The sequence below is a fragment of the Diabrotica undecimpunctata genome, unplaced genomic scaffold (genome assembly GCF_040954645.1).
Source record: "Diabrotica undecimpunctata isolate CICGRU unplaced genomic scaffold, icDiaUnde3 ctg00002792.1, whole genome shotgun sequence".
Lineage (NCBI taxonomy): Eukaryota > Metazoa > Arthropoda > Insecta > Coleoptera > Chrysomelidae > Diabrotica > Diabrotica undecimpunctata.
Window position 1 is genome coordinate 1 of NW_027313996.1, and position 18,390 is coordinate 18,390.

An 18,390-nucleotide genomic window follows, 5' to 3' on the forward strand; every position below is an offset into this window, starting at 1 on the left:
GCTATCTCAGAGTTTAAACAGATTCCAAAAGAGAGGTGCTTCGACTGCCTCTGGCTAACTGTACTGATACTGTTTGCCCAAGGTAACGTGTGTGACTTAATATGTAGTCTATCCACTTGTAGATTGTTTCTTATAATACCTTTCAGCCAAATTGAAAGCTCGTTTGGTATCGAGAAATGCATCATCTTTTGGTATTTCACTCCACGTACAAGACGCACCTGCTCTATACTTATTATTTAGCCCCTGATGTTCCTGATATAAATGAGATCAAAATTATCCCAAATGCCCATTTAATTGTATATGTCCGATTTTGAGATTATATAATGGCAGTCGAAGAACGTCTTTTAAAAACAACAGCTCTCACTTTGTTTGATATTTTAAATGATTTTATAATTAAGATAAATAATATCTGGAAGATTTCAAAGTGTAGAAACACTATTGAAACAAAGAGTTCCCTAAAATCAAGAATCTTTAATGCACTTATTTTAATGCGAGGTAAGATTTTAATTACTTATATTTTTTATAATGTTAGAATAAACATCATGCTACTCTTCTCCATGAACATATAATACAAATAGACTGAGTATTGCAATAAAGCGTCGTTCCCCCATTACGACGGAGAAAACTGACGCAAAGCAGTACCTGCATCTCTTTCTAATGGGTCGGGTTTATCGTCGTGGTTGTGTATTACCAATATTTGACCTATTACTGATCTTCTTCGAAAGTCACATTGAAAATCTCCTATTACCCTTTTAGGTTAGATTTAATAGTGAAATCATTGTAAGAATGGAAAAATTTTAATTTATAACATCTTTTTTGAATTGGATAAATCAGAGTCTTTTCTAAAATTTTCTTTTACAGTTCTGTAACGACTATTTGATTATTAAGATAATAAACTGTTTGCTCTTTCCTACTTGGTGATAAATTTTTATCACAAAAGCAATACAAAACTAATCTTAAGATTGACTTTTTCTACAGAAACTTCCCTTGGTAAAGACCTTCGTGAAGAGCCTAGTTGTGGCGAGTACAAAGAAGCTGTGTATGAGTATGGAGAAAATTCGTGTACAGAATGATTCGGCCTTGGCTATTTATGGATACTTTCTTCAACTTGACGAAAGTAGGAAAAAAAAATCAGAAAATAGTAAAAGTTTTACATGACTTTTCCAATGGAATTATCGCAGAGAGATATAAGCTGTATAAAAAAGACGGAACTATGAGTTATTCTGAGAGAAAAAGACTGGCCTTGTTGGATTTGATGATTTAAAGCGAAATATAATGGTGCTGACATTGATGATGTCGGTATTAGAGAAGAAGTTGATACGTTTATTTTAGGCGTAAGTACGCGCTATCTCAGAGTTTTTTCTTTTTGAAAATCTATAAAAATTAAACTTAAACTTTAGCTTTTATAGTTAAAATAACTTTTTGTTTAATATATATCGGTAGAGAAGTAAAAACGGCATTGCAACTAGTAACTAAGCACTTGACAGGACCTACATAAAAATCAATAAACATTATACAGTTGGTAAAGATAGAACGAGAGGAAGAGAGAATGAGACTCGTAGTGATGGAGTTCTCGAATCCCAAGAATCCACTATACTTATAGTATTAGATTCTAGATAGACTAGACTAGTGATATTATTGCACCTAGGTATATAAATCTTTCTACCATTTCGAATTCGTATGATGATCTTTCTTCTACTTCTACTTTAAACTTTTGTCCATCCCTGAACTGATCATCTGGCCACTGCATACATTTTGTTTTAGTTTCATTTATGTAAAGTCCCAGTTTCTTTGCTGCTTTTACTATTCTCTGTACTATCTCCTGTAGCTCTTTTTTTCTTCTAATATATATATATATATATATATATATATATATATATATATATATATATATATATATATATATATATATGTAATATTTTCTTGTCGATTCATCTTGGCCAATTGTAACAATTCTGGTTTTAACTGATGTTCACCAAAATTAACATTTTATTTGTTAACGAATATAATGTCTGATTATGACCATTTAGCGGAAGGTTGTTTATTTACGATTTCACTATGGTAGGGTGCGTTGTCCGTGACAATCAAAGATGGGTGTTCTAAATTAGGAAGTAATTGTGTACTTATCCATTTAGTAAATATTGTACTATTCATTTCACCGTAATAATCTGAAGTCAAGGATTTTAAACAAAATAACAACCTGGCGTCTGAAATAAAACTTTTTGCTGAACCGGCATGAATCAAAATAAATTTTTTTCCGTCATAATCACCTAGTGTACTGTTGTTGTCACGACATCATTTTATTTATCATAGAAAAAAATCCACGTTTTGTCTAAAAATAAAACTTCTCGTGGATGTACTATTTCTGTTTTCTAAGTATCTACGTGGCAAGAGATTAGGTACCAACGTCAGAGATGAGCTGGCCATGTCCACAGACTCCCTAATAGCCGTCTTACCAAGTTAATCTGGGAGGAGATTCATCGCTAGCCTTATACAGCTGTTTGACCTCAGCATTTGTTCTCATTCAGTATTGGTTAGTATTCGGGTCGTCTATCTATCTATATAAGGATTTTTACAGCTGTCGCCGCCTTCCTTCTTTCAGCCAACGTCTCCAGTCCTTTCTGTTCTGCCATTCTCCATCTCTAAGGTCTCGTCTTTCCATGGCCTCGTCCACTTCATCCCTCCATGATCTTCGGGGTCTACCTCTTTTCCTCCTTCCTATTGGACTTAATTCCGAAATCTTTGCTATCCACCTTGTATGATCTGTTCTTCTCACATGTCCATACCAAATTAATTGTTTTTCTTCGATGTAGCTGAGTATGTCTTGTTCTACTGCCATTCTTCGTTTTATATCCTCATTTCTGATGCGATCCATTTTTGTCACTCTCCAACTTCTTCTCATGAACTCCATTTCAGTTGCTGTGATTTTGGATCTGTTTCATTTATTTATTACCCAATTCTCTGCTCCATAGGTCATTATACTGTATACCAAGTTGTTATAAATTCTCTTCTTTATATTTCTGGTAATATGTCTACATATATAATATCCCACAGTACCCCGTTCATTTGTTTAATACATGTTCTTGTCTGTGCTAATCTGCTGGTTATTTCTTGCTCGGTGGTTCCATTTTTTAAGAGTATGAATCCTAAATATTTGAATTTGTCAGTGCCGTTAATTTCCCTATTATCGTCCATTTCAAAGTTTCTCACTGGTTATTGCTATATTGTTAAATATTCGGTCTTTTCTAAATTTATTTCCAGTCCATTTTTTGTGTATTCCTTTTCTAATTTTCGGAGCATATAGCATAGATCTTCTTTATCTTGAGCCGTTACCACTTGGTCATTTGCAAAGCTTAATGTGTACAAGAAGTTGTCCCGGATTGGTATTCCCATCCCTTCATATTTCCTTTTCCATGGTTTTAATATTTGTTCGAGGAATATCTTGAACGGTATCGGAGATGTAGAGCATCCCTGCAATAAGCCTTTTGTGGTCTTAAATTCGTTGGAGTATTTATTGCCGGTTTTAACTCTTACCTTGTTGTTGATGTAAAGGTTTTTTACGGCTTCTATTAACCTCTGAGTTATTCCGATTTCCTTCATCGTGTTCCATAGTTGTTTTTTGGGAACCGTGTCATATGCCTTTTTTAAATCTATGAATGTATGAATGTGTATATATGTGGTCTATGCAAGAGCTTCCTGCCGTGAACCCCGCCTGATCTTCTCCGATTTTATTTGAGATAGATTTTTCCAGTTTTTCTTTCAGTATTTTTTCATATAACCTGCCCATACATGCTATCACACTGATGCCTCTGTAGTTCCCGCATTGCTTCTTATCTCCCTTTTTATGTATCGAGGTTATATATGCTTTGAACCATTTATCTGGTTTTTCGTTCAGGTTTATAGCGTTACTGAACATTTCGTGTATAATTCTATGTCGGGTCGTGATAAGGTCCAAATATTCTTCTGAGGATTTTTCTCTCAGAACATCTGAGTTTTCTTTCCAATGCTTTTGTCAGCGTTCACGTCTCGCACCACTGTTTTATATATTATGATTTTTGATGTTCGTGTTAGGCTTGTGGATTTAATAGTGTTGGAAGAAGATTTAGAGACTGTATAAGATCCACCAAGACATATTTAGGTGCTAATATAGCTTCATGATCACAACCCAGTGGTGGCCACATAGACAACACAATATAGATTTTTCAAAACTAAGAAACAAGGAAACTAAATTAAACAATAACAATAAGCAAACAAGAGTTAAATAAAATTGGTAAGAAGAAGAAAAAATGAAGACTGAAAAATTTTTACAGTTATTGCAAAACCGAATATTAGTTAAAACATTAGATAAAATAATATATAGTAAAACTAAACGAGAAATTAAAAGGAAAATAAAAGAAAAAAAAAAAGAAAACTGGCTGAAGTACCTTGAATATAATACACAATGATTTGACCAATTCTGTGGCAAATATTATTCTGCAAAAAATCAAAGAAGAAATAAAAGAAGCACAATTTATTTCCATTGTTCTAGATGAAACTACAGATATAGTCAATTTAAGTCAATTGTTAGTTGTTCTGCGTTATATCAAAAATTATGGGGAAATACGATTTTGGGGATTTTTGAATATAACTGCAGATATATCAGCAGAAGGTATATACATATAGACATGTTTGTAATATATTTGGGGAACTGAACTGCGGCTCTAAACTTGTCGCTCAAAGTTATGATGGAGCTGTCGTAATGGCTGGACACTTGGGAGGACTTTAAACCAAAGATAAGGAGAAGTTTTAAAATGCAATTTTTGTGCACTACTTTGCACACAGGCTAAATTTAGTTCTAGCGCAGTCAGTCACACTCAATAAAACTTGCAAGTGTTTATCCAAACATTTAGCGGAATGGTTAATTTTTTTCTATATCTTCCAAGGACACATGCTTTAGATGTCATTCTTCAGAAAAGGTTTCCTCAAGCAGCACCCACTAGATGGAACTACAATGAGAAGTTAGTAAAAACAGCTTCCCAATATCGACAATCCCTAATAGAGTTTATTGAAAGCATTTTGGAGCATAAAGACCGTAGGGACCCTGAAACTTCAAATTCCTCAAGAAGTTATTTGGAATTACTTAAACGAGATTTTTATTTTATTTTTTTTTGCTCTAAAGATAAAAAACTTAAGATACAAGTAACAAATACATTTTTAATGCATAATGCTGGAAACAGATAGAAAACAATTTGATAAGGAGATAAGAAATATAAGAGAGTCACAAAAAATTGTCGGAGACATTTTGAAAAAAAAAAATGGGCTAATCTACCAGAGAAAAAGAATTAAGTCATGTACATTTATATGTAAATCCTTTTAAATTATCTGAATTTATTCACATTTGGTGCGAAACTAATTTGTTGTGTTATTTTATTAAAACAAGTATAAAAAGTGCTATGCTTACACACATTAATGATTACAGAAAATTGTTTTTGTTAAATTAAGCGCCAACGCTATGAGTCATAGCTAATTAATTATTATGTGTTGATTATTCGCACATAGTATTTAAATGAACTAGGTAGTAGACGGTAGTAGGTACATTATGTTGATAATTTTAGTAATTTGCTGAAATACCAATAGTCATTCTCCAACCTTGAACAATCACAACTTCAAATAAAAAAAAAAACAACTTCGTATCATATACATGTTTATTTACATAGTAGTTGTCTAACTACATTTTCTATATATTTTCTATAATGTTCGGGCGATTTTGATTATTATTGAAGATTATGAATAATGCTCAATATAATATTTAATATAATAGTGGTATTTATGGTATAACAGGATGATAAAATATTATGGAAATAATATTGCCCAGGCATTATTAATAATGTTTTGATACGGTGAATAGAATAAATATAATTTGCTTTCGATAAAATTATTTTATTATCATACTAATATTACAGGATATCTGTTTTTATTGATCACTTTTGCTTTTTTGATCATTATCATAATACTTATTGTTGTTTAACGAATAAAAAAGAGATGGATCAATAACAAAACTTAATTAATTGCTCAAGGTAATAATGAATAATATATTAAATGTAAATTAACTCATTTTAATTGAAGTACAAGTTGTTTCAGCTTACACTCTCTTCTTCTTCGTTAACCATTTTCCATCCACTACGCACCGTTGCTTCTATCTTTCTCTATCTTGCGCCAATCTAATTCACTGTTTGACTGCTCTTATATCATCTACCCATCTATTTTGAGGTATTTTCAAGCTTTTTGTCATCCGCTTTGGTCTATATTTTAGAATTCTGCGTGTCCACTTGTTATCATCATATCTGACTATATGACCGGGCCAGCGCCATTTCATTTTTGTACTTCCACGATATCCCTTATCTTCATTCTACGCCTTATCTCTGTGTTTCTTATTTTGTCTCTCAGTGATATTCCTAGCACGTTTCGTTCCATTGTCTTTTGCGTTGTTTCTCGTTTTTTAACAGATTTCCTCGGAAGGGAAACTACGATCTCCAACTCTTAGGTATAGTTTTCTTTAATATAATAGAAAATTACACCTGTTGCTGTTATTAACCCCTCAATTTTGTTTGCAACAGGTGGCAATACTAAACCCACCGCAATACTGGCATCTAGATCTTAATGAAAAGCTATTAAAATTGTCGGTCAGTGGCATTGCAAGAGCTTGGCATACAAATATCCATGCAGCTTTGCACAAGCATACTTGCGGCATTTGATTTGTTTTTATTTTATAAATTTATTGTGAGGTGGTCTAATTTTCACTATCCCGCCCAGACAACTTCCGTACAAAGAAGGCAAAAAGATGGATCGAAAATGTCTGTTCCATGTCCTACAGCTTTGATTGATAATGACCTTAACATGAATTTTGTAGACAGGATTGACTAAATAAAGTCTTCATACGAGTTGGATAGGAAAAGCTAAAATGGTGGATAAGAATGTTTTTCAATTTTATAGACTGTTTTATTGTAAACGCCTAATTTCGCGAAATGAAAGAACTAGTTGAAATAGAACACATACAAGAGGATACATGGGTGGCCTTCCTGACAGAAATGTTTAAAAAACAAAACGAAGAACCTTTACCAGAAACGCCAAATATAATAACTGAGGAAAAGACCGAAATCTCCCAAAACTGTGATGTGAAAGAAGGAATAAACAAAATTAAAAAACAGAAAGTCACCAGGAGAAGATCAAATACCAAATGAACTCTTAAAATATGGAGGTGATCGTCTTGTACAACAACTGCAACTTCTTATTAATAAAATAATCACCACGAACATAATACCAGATGAATGGAGGAGAGCGATCATGGTGATGTTTTTCAAAAAAGGAGATAAGAAAGAACCCAATAATTATCGAGCAATAAATCTATTAAATACAACACTCAAATTGACAACAAGAATAATAGCGACAAAAATAAACGAACGACTATCTCTGCAAGAGGAACAGCAAGGATTTCGGACAGGAAGATTATGCACGGATGCAGTTTTTGTAATAAGACAAATAAAAGAAAAGTCGCTGGAATACAACAAACCAGCATATATGTGTCTGATAAATTTAAAGAAAGCGTTTGATAGAGTGAGAATTCGGGACGCGATACATTTATTATATGAAAAGGGAATATCACTGGATTTAGTAAAAACCATTAAGAATATATATAAAGATAACATAGCTATGGTAAGATGTAAAGGAAAACTATCGCAACCTATCAAATATGAAACTGGCATTAGACAAGGAGATTCACTGAGCCCATTAATATTTAATCTGATAATGGATGAAATCATAAAGAAAGTTCAAAAAAGAAGAGGATATAGAATAGGAGTAAAGGAAATAAGGATAATATGCTACGCCGACGACGTCATAATAACAGCCAAAAATGAAGATGACCTACAAAGATTAATTAAAGAATTGGAAGATACGGCGCTCATATACAACATGGAGATCTCAACAGAGAAAACTAAAGCGATAGTGATATCAGCGGAACCGAGAAGATGTAAACTAGTCTTAAATAACAAAATAATAAAATGAGTGATGGAAACTGAATACTTGGGAATAAAACTGTCAAGCTACGGAAAAGTGGAAGAAGAAGTACAAAAACAAGTGAACATGGCAAACAGAGCAACAGGATATCTCAACAACACAATCTGGAGAAACAAATACCTCACAACGGAAACGAAAACCAGGATATATAAATCAACAATAAGACCGATAATGACGTACACAGCGGAAACAAGAGCAGATACGGCGAAAACACAAAGACTACTGGAAACAACAGAAATAAAAGTCTTACGAAAAATAACAAACCAAACTCTAAGAGACAGAGTAAGAAGTGAGGAAATACGAGCGAGATGTGGTATAGAGGAAATAAACGCGTGGACCAAAATAAGAAAAGTGGAATGGAATCAACACATCGAAAGAATGACAGAAAATATAATAGTACGAATAGCAAGAGACAAATCGCCAAATGGAAGAAGATCATTGGGACGACCGAGGAAAAAATGGCCAGACAACGTCAATTGAGGCTAAAAACCAAAGTAAAACAGGCACTTTGCCTATTTATAAAGTAGGAAGAAGAAGAAGCCTAAATTCGGAAGAAACTAGTGGGGTACCAATAAATAAACGAAAAAGAAGGTTGCTTGAAGAAGTAAGATTTACGTCTTCGGACCAACAGCCAATACGGTCAACAAGAAGAAGGTGTGCCCGATGTAGTGCTAAAGCACAGCAAATCCGTACTGAATGGACTTGTACCATTTGTAAGATTCTGCCTCAGCAAAACAAAAGATTGTTTCCAACAATATCATAAAAAAAAAATCGGTTGCCTGTAAAGTCGGTTTTACGGGCGAAGATTTTACGTGACAACGTCTTTTTCTCGGTAGAATATTTATTGATATGAATATTATTATATTGCACAATAGGAACAAGGAATTGAATGAAAATAGTTCGTTTGTTTGGTCGCCCTGTTTTGACAAGTTAGAGGTTATAATTTGTTATTTTAAATGTTTGACTAGCAATACGCGCTGTTTCTTCTCAATCGACTGAATTACGATTGATTGCAGAGTGATTTAAACTAATAATTTACTTAACACTATCAACATTTGTCAATAGTATGACATAACCTATAAACTCAGTTTCTCAACTTTTGTGTCAATCTAACAATTAATCAATCAATCATAGTTTACGATAATGAAATATTAGTGTACAATTATTTACCTTTATTGTTGTAGTTGTTGTAAATGACGAATCTAAGCACTCCACATTTTCACTACAGACACAGCTGACGATACTTTAACCACACGTGTGAACTTGTATTATGACGCTTTCTCGGTTTTCCAACGCCAGAACGCTCGAGAAAGACAGAGACACAAGCACGCACCGATTCAACGCGCCTAATTCTCTAGTGCTGCGCGCGCAGCGGACCGATCATGTTTGAGTGGGAGAGAGACGCAAGGCATTCGCCGGTCCGGCGGGCCTCTCTCTCGTTCGGTGACTCATCGTAACAGACGTGAGCGGGCGTTACACTTTTTCATGAGTGACTCCGAGCCACAACCTAATTTAAGACGTTGTCACGTCAAAATTATAATTTTTTTTATCTGAAAATAAAGATTTTTAAAACAATATTCATTATTTCTAATATACAAAGAAAATACTGGTGCTGCAAAGTGGTACAACTGTTGTACCACCCTCCATATGTCAAAGTGACAGGTTTTTTTAAATGAAATTTCTTATTTTTTATTTCTGTTGATTACCAACTCCAACTTAAACACAAAAAATGTTTCTTATTTAATTCTTTATTTTAAGTGCAACTAGGGTCCAGAATATTAACAGACTTCTGTGCCTCAAAGAGATATACAACCTATGATCTAAAATAAATATTTTTGCTTGTAGGGTCATGATACCACATCCCTTTCTTTATGTCATACTTTGATGCTTTTGGCGAACAACCCAGAAATTCAGGTAAGATAATGTAATTCACAATATAAGACAAGAGAAAATACAAAATGAAATGTATAGGGAAAGTATACATTTCATTCTAACTATTTCATTCATTCTAACATTCTAACATTTCATTCTACACTCTAAAATTATATCTAACAATTTATGTATATTAAAAATATCCTTTATATTTTGATACGAAGTGTGCTGTTATGTTTTTAAGGAGGAAATGTATCAAGAGGCAATCGCAGTGGTAGAAGACCCTAAAAATCCCACTTACACCGAATTGGGTGAATTGAAATACATTGAAAGATGCATAAAAGAAAGTTTAAGGTTGTATCCCAGCGCTCCCACGATTTCTAGACTAGCTGGAGAAGAAGTAAAGACCAAAACTGGATACACAATTCCAAAATCTGCCGTTGTCAGCATTTGTATATACGATACCCATCACAGTCCGCATTATTACGAAAATCCAGAAAAGTTTGACCCTGACCGATTTTTGCCGGAGAATATTGCTTCACGACATCCTTATGCTTATATTCCGTTCAGTGCTGGAAGTCGAAACTGTATAGGTAAGTATTTGCCAAATTGTTCATTAATTGTCAATGCAATACACGTCTTAGTAGTATATTAGAACATGTTTTTTATGTAGTGGGCAGATAATCTGGTGGACCATTCTTCTGGAATTTATGCTTCTTTTCAGATATTGAAAAATATTCTGTAACTTTTATCTATCAAAATATTTTCTCCATGTTGTGACGAGTAGCTTTACTAGATACCTGACTCAGTAAAACATGTAAACTCAATAATTTAAACATGTTTTGGTCAATGCCCAAAAACCGGAGAACACTCATTAATAGTTACTTTAGATAAGAGTTGGCCGGTCGATAACTATTCGATACGGACAAGGAACGGGAAGCCTTAGGACGGGTAGGACGGTTTAGCCTTAGATTACTAAATCAGTACTCCAGCCTGAACTCTCAGGACGGTTGGTCTTTGATCAATACTGAAAGGCCCGCGGATGAAGCTCTTATATATCAGTTCTCTGATTCGAACTCGGATCTCTGTCTTGATTTACGTCGTTTTATATCTCTGCCGGTGTTTCATCTTCAGCGTGCATCGTTGCTAGTGGTAGGTGCCGGTGGGAGTGCGTATTTACAGAAATGCGCAAGCCGTCGGCGAGCGCTGGCGACGCCATCTTTACAATGTTTAAAAAGTTCTGCTGAAATACCTTCGATATCTGGCGATCTATTGCTGTTGCAATAGATCATCCAGGTATACGAACCTACCAGTGCCCACACAGACGAAGTAGTTGAATGGTTCTACGATAACGTTAACACTGCGCTAGAAGAGGTAACCACCAACTATATCATACTGATCGGAGACCTAAACGCAAAAATAGGTCACAAGCAAGATGATTCGGAGTTTGTACTTGGACTTCACAGATATGGCGACAGAAACGAAAGGGGTCAAACTCTTATAGAATTTCTTCTGCAACACAGACTATATGTCATGAACACCCATTTTAAAAAAAGCCCCCAAAGAAAGTGGACTTGGCAATCACCAAATGGCTTGAACAAGAATGAAATTAACTTTATCTTTAGTAACAAAAAGACGCTGTTTAAGACGTAACTGTATTAAATCAATTTTCAACCGGAAGTGACCATAGAATGGTTAGAGCGAAGGTAGTCTTAAACGTAAAGAAGGAACGAAGAAATATGGTAACAAGGACTAAAAATGTTACGTTCACTGCGATTACTAATACAAGGGCATACCAGGTAGAAATAGATAGAAACCTTCAGAATGACGTGCAAGATAAAACCGATATTGAACAACTAAATGAAAGGTTGGTGGACGTTCTAAGGAAGGCACAGAAGAACTGTCAAGTTAAGCAAACAAGAAAAAATGAAAAACTTACAGAAGGCCCAAGGAACCTAATACAAAAAAGAAGGGAAATGAAAGATAAGCATACAGTGAACATTGCAGAGCTGAAGAATTTAAATAAAATCATTTCAAAAGCTGTTAGGAAAGACAAAAGGGATTTTAACACTAAAGAAACAACTAATACCATAGAACAAAATAAAAGCCTTAAAGTTCTAAAACGAAAGTTGAAGACAGGAACCAGGAACATTTATAAGCTAAAAAATAGACAAGGACATGCTGTATATGAACAACAAGAAATTATAAAAATTATCGAAGGGTACTATAGAAAATTATATCGTCGAGATGCTCATATTCCAGAGGTAGAAATCCCAGCCATACAAAATCAAGGATCACAGGAACTTCCAGATATAACCGATGAGGAAATCCAATCAGCGTTGAAAGGTATGAAGAACATCAAATCACTTGGAGAAGATGGCATTATAAGTAAAATGCTAAAATTAGGAGGCCAATGGCATTCAAATTTTATTCCAATATTGTCAGGCAATATAATTGGGGTGTAAGGATTTTTACATTGTGAAATAAGGTGCTCTATATCTTCCATTGCTACAGTATCCTGGACAAACCATACAGCCTATAGGTAACTGCTTGATTGTATTTATACTCAAACGCTTATGAAACGTACCATTTTAGTCTTTTTCCACTTGTCTTAATGAAATGTTTTCATGTTTTCCTATCAGCCTTCCTTGGCTAGAGCTCTTATTTCTTTGAGAACGAATGGCTGTTAAATTTTTGACAGCAGATGGTTTACTATTTTCTTTCTACTACACAGTTTAGGAAAGAAACGGGAAATCACCACTTTCCCAAAAAAAGTAACTATAAAGGTTTATGTTCAGTTTTTAAATCTCTTGTCGGTCATTGCATCTTCGAGATCTTCTCTCCATGACCGTCTTGGTCTATCTCGTTTTCTTTTGGGTAGGAGGCCATTTTTTCACTATTCCTATTTTCAGACATTCTCTGCAGCTGACCATACCAGTTTAGTCTTTTGGCTTCAATTGTGTCTATTATGTCTAGATCAATTCTATTTCTTTCCGAATACAGTTGTTCCTTGTTCTCTCAAATCTAGTGAGCCGGCAATATCGTCTCAAAGAGTTAATTTCTATGTCTTTAATTTTTGATTCCTTAATTTATTTTTGAAATTCATCATGTCTAATTTTTCATCAGTCGTGTATGTTTTTTTTTGCCTGTTGATTTGTGTTTTTGGAATTGTCTTCAGTTTATTTAATTATGCTTTGTATACAGTGATGTGTGTCTTACCACCCGGCTTTTTAACGTAAGAGATAGAAAACACAGTTACCTTGTGAAATAAAAAGAGATGAAACTCGTAGAGGTGAGAAATAATCGGAAAAACCTATAATTTATATTACATTACATTACCACTAACGATAGTCTCACACCTTTAGACGTTAGATTCGAGCTAAATCACCTCGGTCATAATTATTATGAGTAACGTCGAATAGTCGAATGTGTGACGTATTTCCATTTTTTAATTTCGCATAAAGTAAAAACTGATTGACCACAATAAAGCAAAAATGTGTAGTGATTATTTAATCTAAAGTTTTAAATTATTAACCAAGAATAATTTCTACTATGATTTGAGGAGTTTCATACACTCTTGTCACGGAATAATTATAAATCCTTCGTGGATTAGTGGTAAGAATTCGACATTGCGATACAGACATCGCAGACGATTAGAGTTCAAATCCCACATGTGGTTTTCTTTCTTTTTTTTTTTGTAATAATTTGAAATTATACAAAGATCGTTTTGCTTTGAATCACTAAACAAAACTAAACAAAAACTAAAGTTAAAACAAAAAATCTTATTGACAAAATAGTATCGTCGTACTTTCGAAAATAAAGTAAAAACTTTTAAAGAATGTTTAAATAAGTAAAAATTCTACAAAAATAATAAAATATCCGTGGCCACTACTCAATCGATTAGGAAAAGTCGCACTGAGATATTCACTGACGATGCGAGAATTATGTGCAGGACAACCATCGTGTTGAAATCATATGGAATCGAAAGGTATTGGTAAATTACAAAGGGCTGGGACAATTTCATTTTGCAGAAGTTCCAAGTATTTCCGCCCAGTCAACATACCGTCTATAAAAAATGGACCAATGACATGATTCCCTATTATGCCTCCCCAAACATTTACTTTTCGAAGACGCTGGGTACGAGCGACATAAATCTGACGAGGATTTCCTCGAGATCAATACCTAGCATTGATTGAACTGTGACGGCCATGCAATGAAAACGTACATTCATCGGTGAACAAAACGTTCTCTAAAAAATATTCATCTTGATGTGACATTTCCATTGCAGTTTGACAAAATTCTAAACGTCTATATTGATCCCCAGGGAATTGTTCGTTGGATTTATGAAGTTTATAGGGACGGTATCGATGTCTTTACAAAATTTCACCTACTCTAAATCTTGGAATTCCACATTGTTCTCCGAGACGAGGTGTTGATTGGGTAGGATTTTGCTCAATACTTGCACAAATCAAAGTGTCCCTTAGTTCCAAATCTGGATTTACCTCTTCGTCTGAGAACTCCTCTTGGATCGAACACGGATCCATAAGTAAAAAAATTACGTATAATAGACTGAATTGTTGATCGTGCTGGAGCCGGCCTATTTGGAAACATATTTACAAATTGTTGTCTAATCATGTTGTCTGATAATCCATTCACATGCCAGACAACAATTTGCACTTTTTCCTCGACCGTTAAAATCCTTTTCACGAATTGTTTTTTCAATAAAAAGTTTCTATTTACCGTAAAAAACACTTCTCGATGTGTTATTATTTGATAACTTGAAGGCTTGATGATTTGGTTAGCTATAAAGCAGGTAGCTGTTCGCGCGCATCCATTCCAATGTCGTCAATTGTTTTGAAAATCATTACCTGTACAGAGGAATTGATATTAACACTGAGAATTTAGTGATGGATTTGACATTAAACAGTCTTCAATGGATTATTTTCCATTCACAACTGCAGACTGTAAAACTGGAATTGAATTTGAAATATTTTGTATTTCTATTTTATAACATTGAAATATGAATAAATTGTAAATAATGAGTTTTTCGAAAACTTGTTACCTAATATGTATCATATTTTCTATTATTTTTGATTGAGTAAAACAAAAATTTTACCCTTGGTGTGAATTGAACCCCAGTCTTCTTATCGATAGACAACGTCTCTAACTATTACACCAATTCTAGATACAATAATTCTTTTCGGACTGATTATACCTATTTAGTTTAGTCAAATATTTCAGTTGAGTTATTTTTATTATTAAATAAACTCAAAGATTTATAATTTAAAATCGCTACTTATTAATGTTTTTTATTAAAATATATCTTAATATATTTAATCATTTATTCTAACATCAGAAATTATTAAAATAAAATATTTTCGAGGTCATCCGTATAATTATGACTGAAGTCAAATAGACACGTCTAATAACTAGCCTTATCTCGTACTATCTCACAACTTAATCTGTCTTCTATCCTTTCCGCTATTTTGCCGGGTGGTAAGACACTCATCACTGTATATTTATAATCAGTGTGACTTTATTTTTTTTTTTCGTTATTCGTTGTAGTTTATTTTTGAATTTGGCTACAAGCAAGATGCAGTCGGTGATATTAACATCTTCTTCGGGGTATGTTTTTGCCCATATTGACTCTCTAGAACATGACACTATTTCGGTATCGTTGAATAATTATAATAATTATGGGGTAAATCTGATTTCTGATGATTCAATTTTCCTTATTTACGATTTTCACGTGTATAATTTGCCAGCTGGTAGTTTAAACCATGCATTCATATTAAACATGTTCTATTTTTAGTCCGAATCCATTTTCTGCAATGATGGTTTTATTAAGATTTGTAGATCTTTATTAGGCAGGTATAGGCAGGTATGGGCAGGTAGAATGTTTATCGGCATTCTGGTTTAGATCTGTAATGTTCAGCATTATCAGACAAAGATACCTCGTGTAGATTGTGGCTCTTCGCCACGCATTACGGTTTTGACTAGAGAGAGGCTAAGGCTCAATTTTAAAGAGCTATATTCGCTTCATCATTTATAAATAAGATTAATGGATTTTTTTTTGTTTCAGGACAAAAATATGCAATGTTGGAGCTGAAAGCTGCTCTGTGTGGAATACTTTGCAATTTCAAATTGGAAGCAGTTACGAAACCTTCAGATATTATCCATAAAGCTGATATAGTGCTTAGACCGTCTAATGAAATAAAAGTTAAATTTATACCAAGAACGCAGAAGAAATAGTTCTGTTGTGCGGATAATTGTTCATCACTTCTGAATACTTATCACTTGCCATTTCATATTCATATCAACTATTCTGATTTATTATAACATATCATCACTTATAATCACTAATCATCTAATTTTGTATTCCTAACCCTCGTGTAAACGTTGGTTATGCAGATCCTCGAAGTTAATTGTTGTTTAGTTGGATGGTATAGTAGACATTTATTTTATTGTTAATTTTATATTATATTAAAAAGCAATAAAAAATAAACCAATTTTTTAATTGTTTTTTTCTTATTTTAGACCTGTCAGAATTAAGTATCGGTTCTATTTCATATAACATGACGACAGCTGCTTTGTGTTATTCCTGTTATGACTTTATCTGATTACTTAAAAAGGGGCAGCTATGAACTATAATTTCGTATGGGGGAAAGTATGTTGTTTTATGGATTTAGACGTCACAATTATTAAAGGCTGCCGTATTTGCATATGCTGGGTTTAATAAAACTACAAATACTTTCAATAAACTTAGAAAGGAAGCTGGTAAAGAGAGTTCTAAGGGAATTTTAAACCGAAATACTGAAGTAAGTGCCATCGCCAGGAACCTACCAGTGTTAATCGAATTATTGCATTTAATGCCAGCGATTTAAAGACGTTCTTTCATGATTTGACGTCAACAAACGACAAATAAAAATTTCGAGCTTATAGAATATTTAATGTGGACAAAACAGGCATAAATACAGTTCACAAACCTAGCAAAATACTTTCTCCTAAGAGTTGGGACAACCTCATCAGTTGGGAACGTGGAAAGAGCATAACTGTTTTGCTGCTGTATCACTGCAACAGGGCAGTATATTTTATGACTAAGTATATATCCAGTTTGAGAATGCATCCATCGCTAGAGCAAGGAGGGCAGAACGGTTCTATTTATAAATGTACCAAGTCTGGGTCGATGTCTGTTGCATATGAATAGTCCATTTTACAGAACATACAAAACCATCAATAGAGGACCCATTCTTATTGATCATAGACAATCACAGTGTCTTTCTTTAAGAATTTACGATTTTTGTCGCAAAAATGGCATCATCATGGTGACAATACCACCCTATATGTCGCACAGGACCCAACCACTTGATTTCACAGTATACAGTCCATTGAAAGCAGCTTTATATAATGAATATGATACATATCGTCGGTTAAGAGTGTTAACCTGTTAACTCCAGAATGGTAAAGCTTTCAGGAGACAAAAAAACCTGTTAATTTATCCAAAACTAATGTCGAAATTTTTTTGTCACAACTATTTATTAACTATAGTATATGAGTTATTTAACTACTTTTCTTCAAATGATGTTCGTACATTTAGTTTACGGAACTAAAAAATGGAGTTGGCAGATTTTCGAAAATATATGTTGAACACCATCTGGAGTTGGCCGTAATTTTACATGAAAGATTAAGAAACGGTTTTATTTTTATTTATGTATTTACGCTAGAATATAACATAGCTTTAATACAACAATCAGTATCGTTACAAAATTTATACTAGTTGACACTACAAAAAAGCAAAACTTGTAAAATTTAAACTAAAAATTGTAATAGTTACAACATCTACCGTTATTCGTGAGGAATATTGTCATAATATTCATGGTAGTCTACCGGTAAAGTACATTTTAGTTCTTGTAAATCTGTATACTTTTTAGTTTTTATTTTTAGACGGTTTACATGCAGACTATCAAGTTCACGCCAAGAACAAGTCTCCATAGGCTTTGGTATACGCTGTGGTAGAATCTCCCATTCGTCATTAAAGCGCAGTTTAAAAAAAATTAGTCCATTTGCAGTGTACTTCAGACTGCGGATATCGGTTACCTAAAATAGAAAATATTAAATAACATGTAAAGTAAATAGTGGCGAGGATATAACTTACTTTAGGGTCTCCCTTCCTCTTGCCAGGTCTAATACTTTTAACTAATTCAACCTTTTTAAAAGATTTGAAGAACAAATGATCCAAATACTCGACTGTGTATGTTCCAGGTTTCTTCCTCGCAATTTTGGAAAAGTGTGCATAATCTGCAGGTACATTAATTATCTTATTCTTTACGCAACGCTCAATGGTAGAATGCATTGCATCTACCTCCATTTGCGTGTGCCCAACCTCTAGGTATTTCTGTATAATACTTATGTTATATATTTTTGCCAAATTCACAGCTGCGTTGGAACTCTGAGATAGCGCGT

The 18,390-nt window shown here is 33.8% G+C and overlaps 1 protein-coding gene across 1 annotated transcript; it reads left to right on the forward strand.

Annotated features, from left to right (window-relative positions):
• Positions 1–962: 962 nt before the first annotated feature.
• LOC140432088 (cytochrome P450 4C1-like) lies at positions 963–16,438 on the forward strand. Its single transcript, XM_072519929.1, is given in 5 exon segments — positions 963–1,261; positions 1,263–1,334; positions 9,901–9,969; positions 10,172–10,520; positions 16,010–16,438. Coding segments are annotated over 5 exon segments (852 nt in total). The 5' UTR covers positions 963–1,069; the 3' UTR covers positions 16,180–16,438.
• The last annotated feature ends 1,952 nt before the right edge of the window (positions 16,439–18,390 follow it).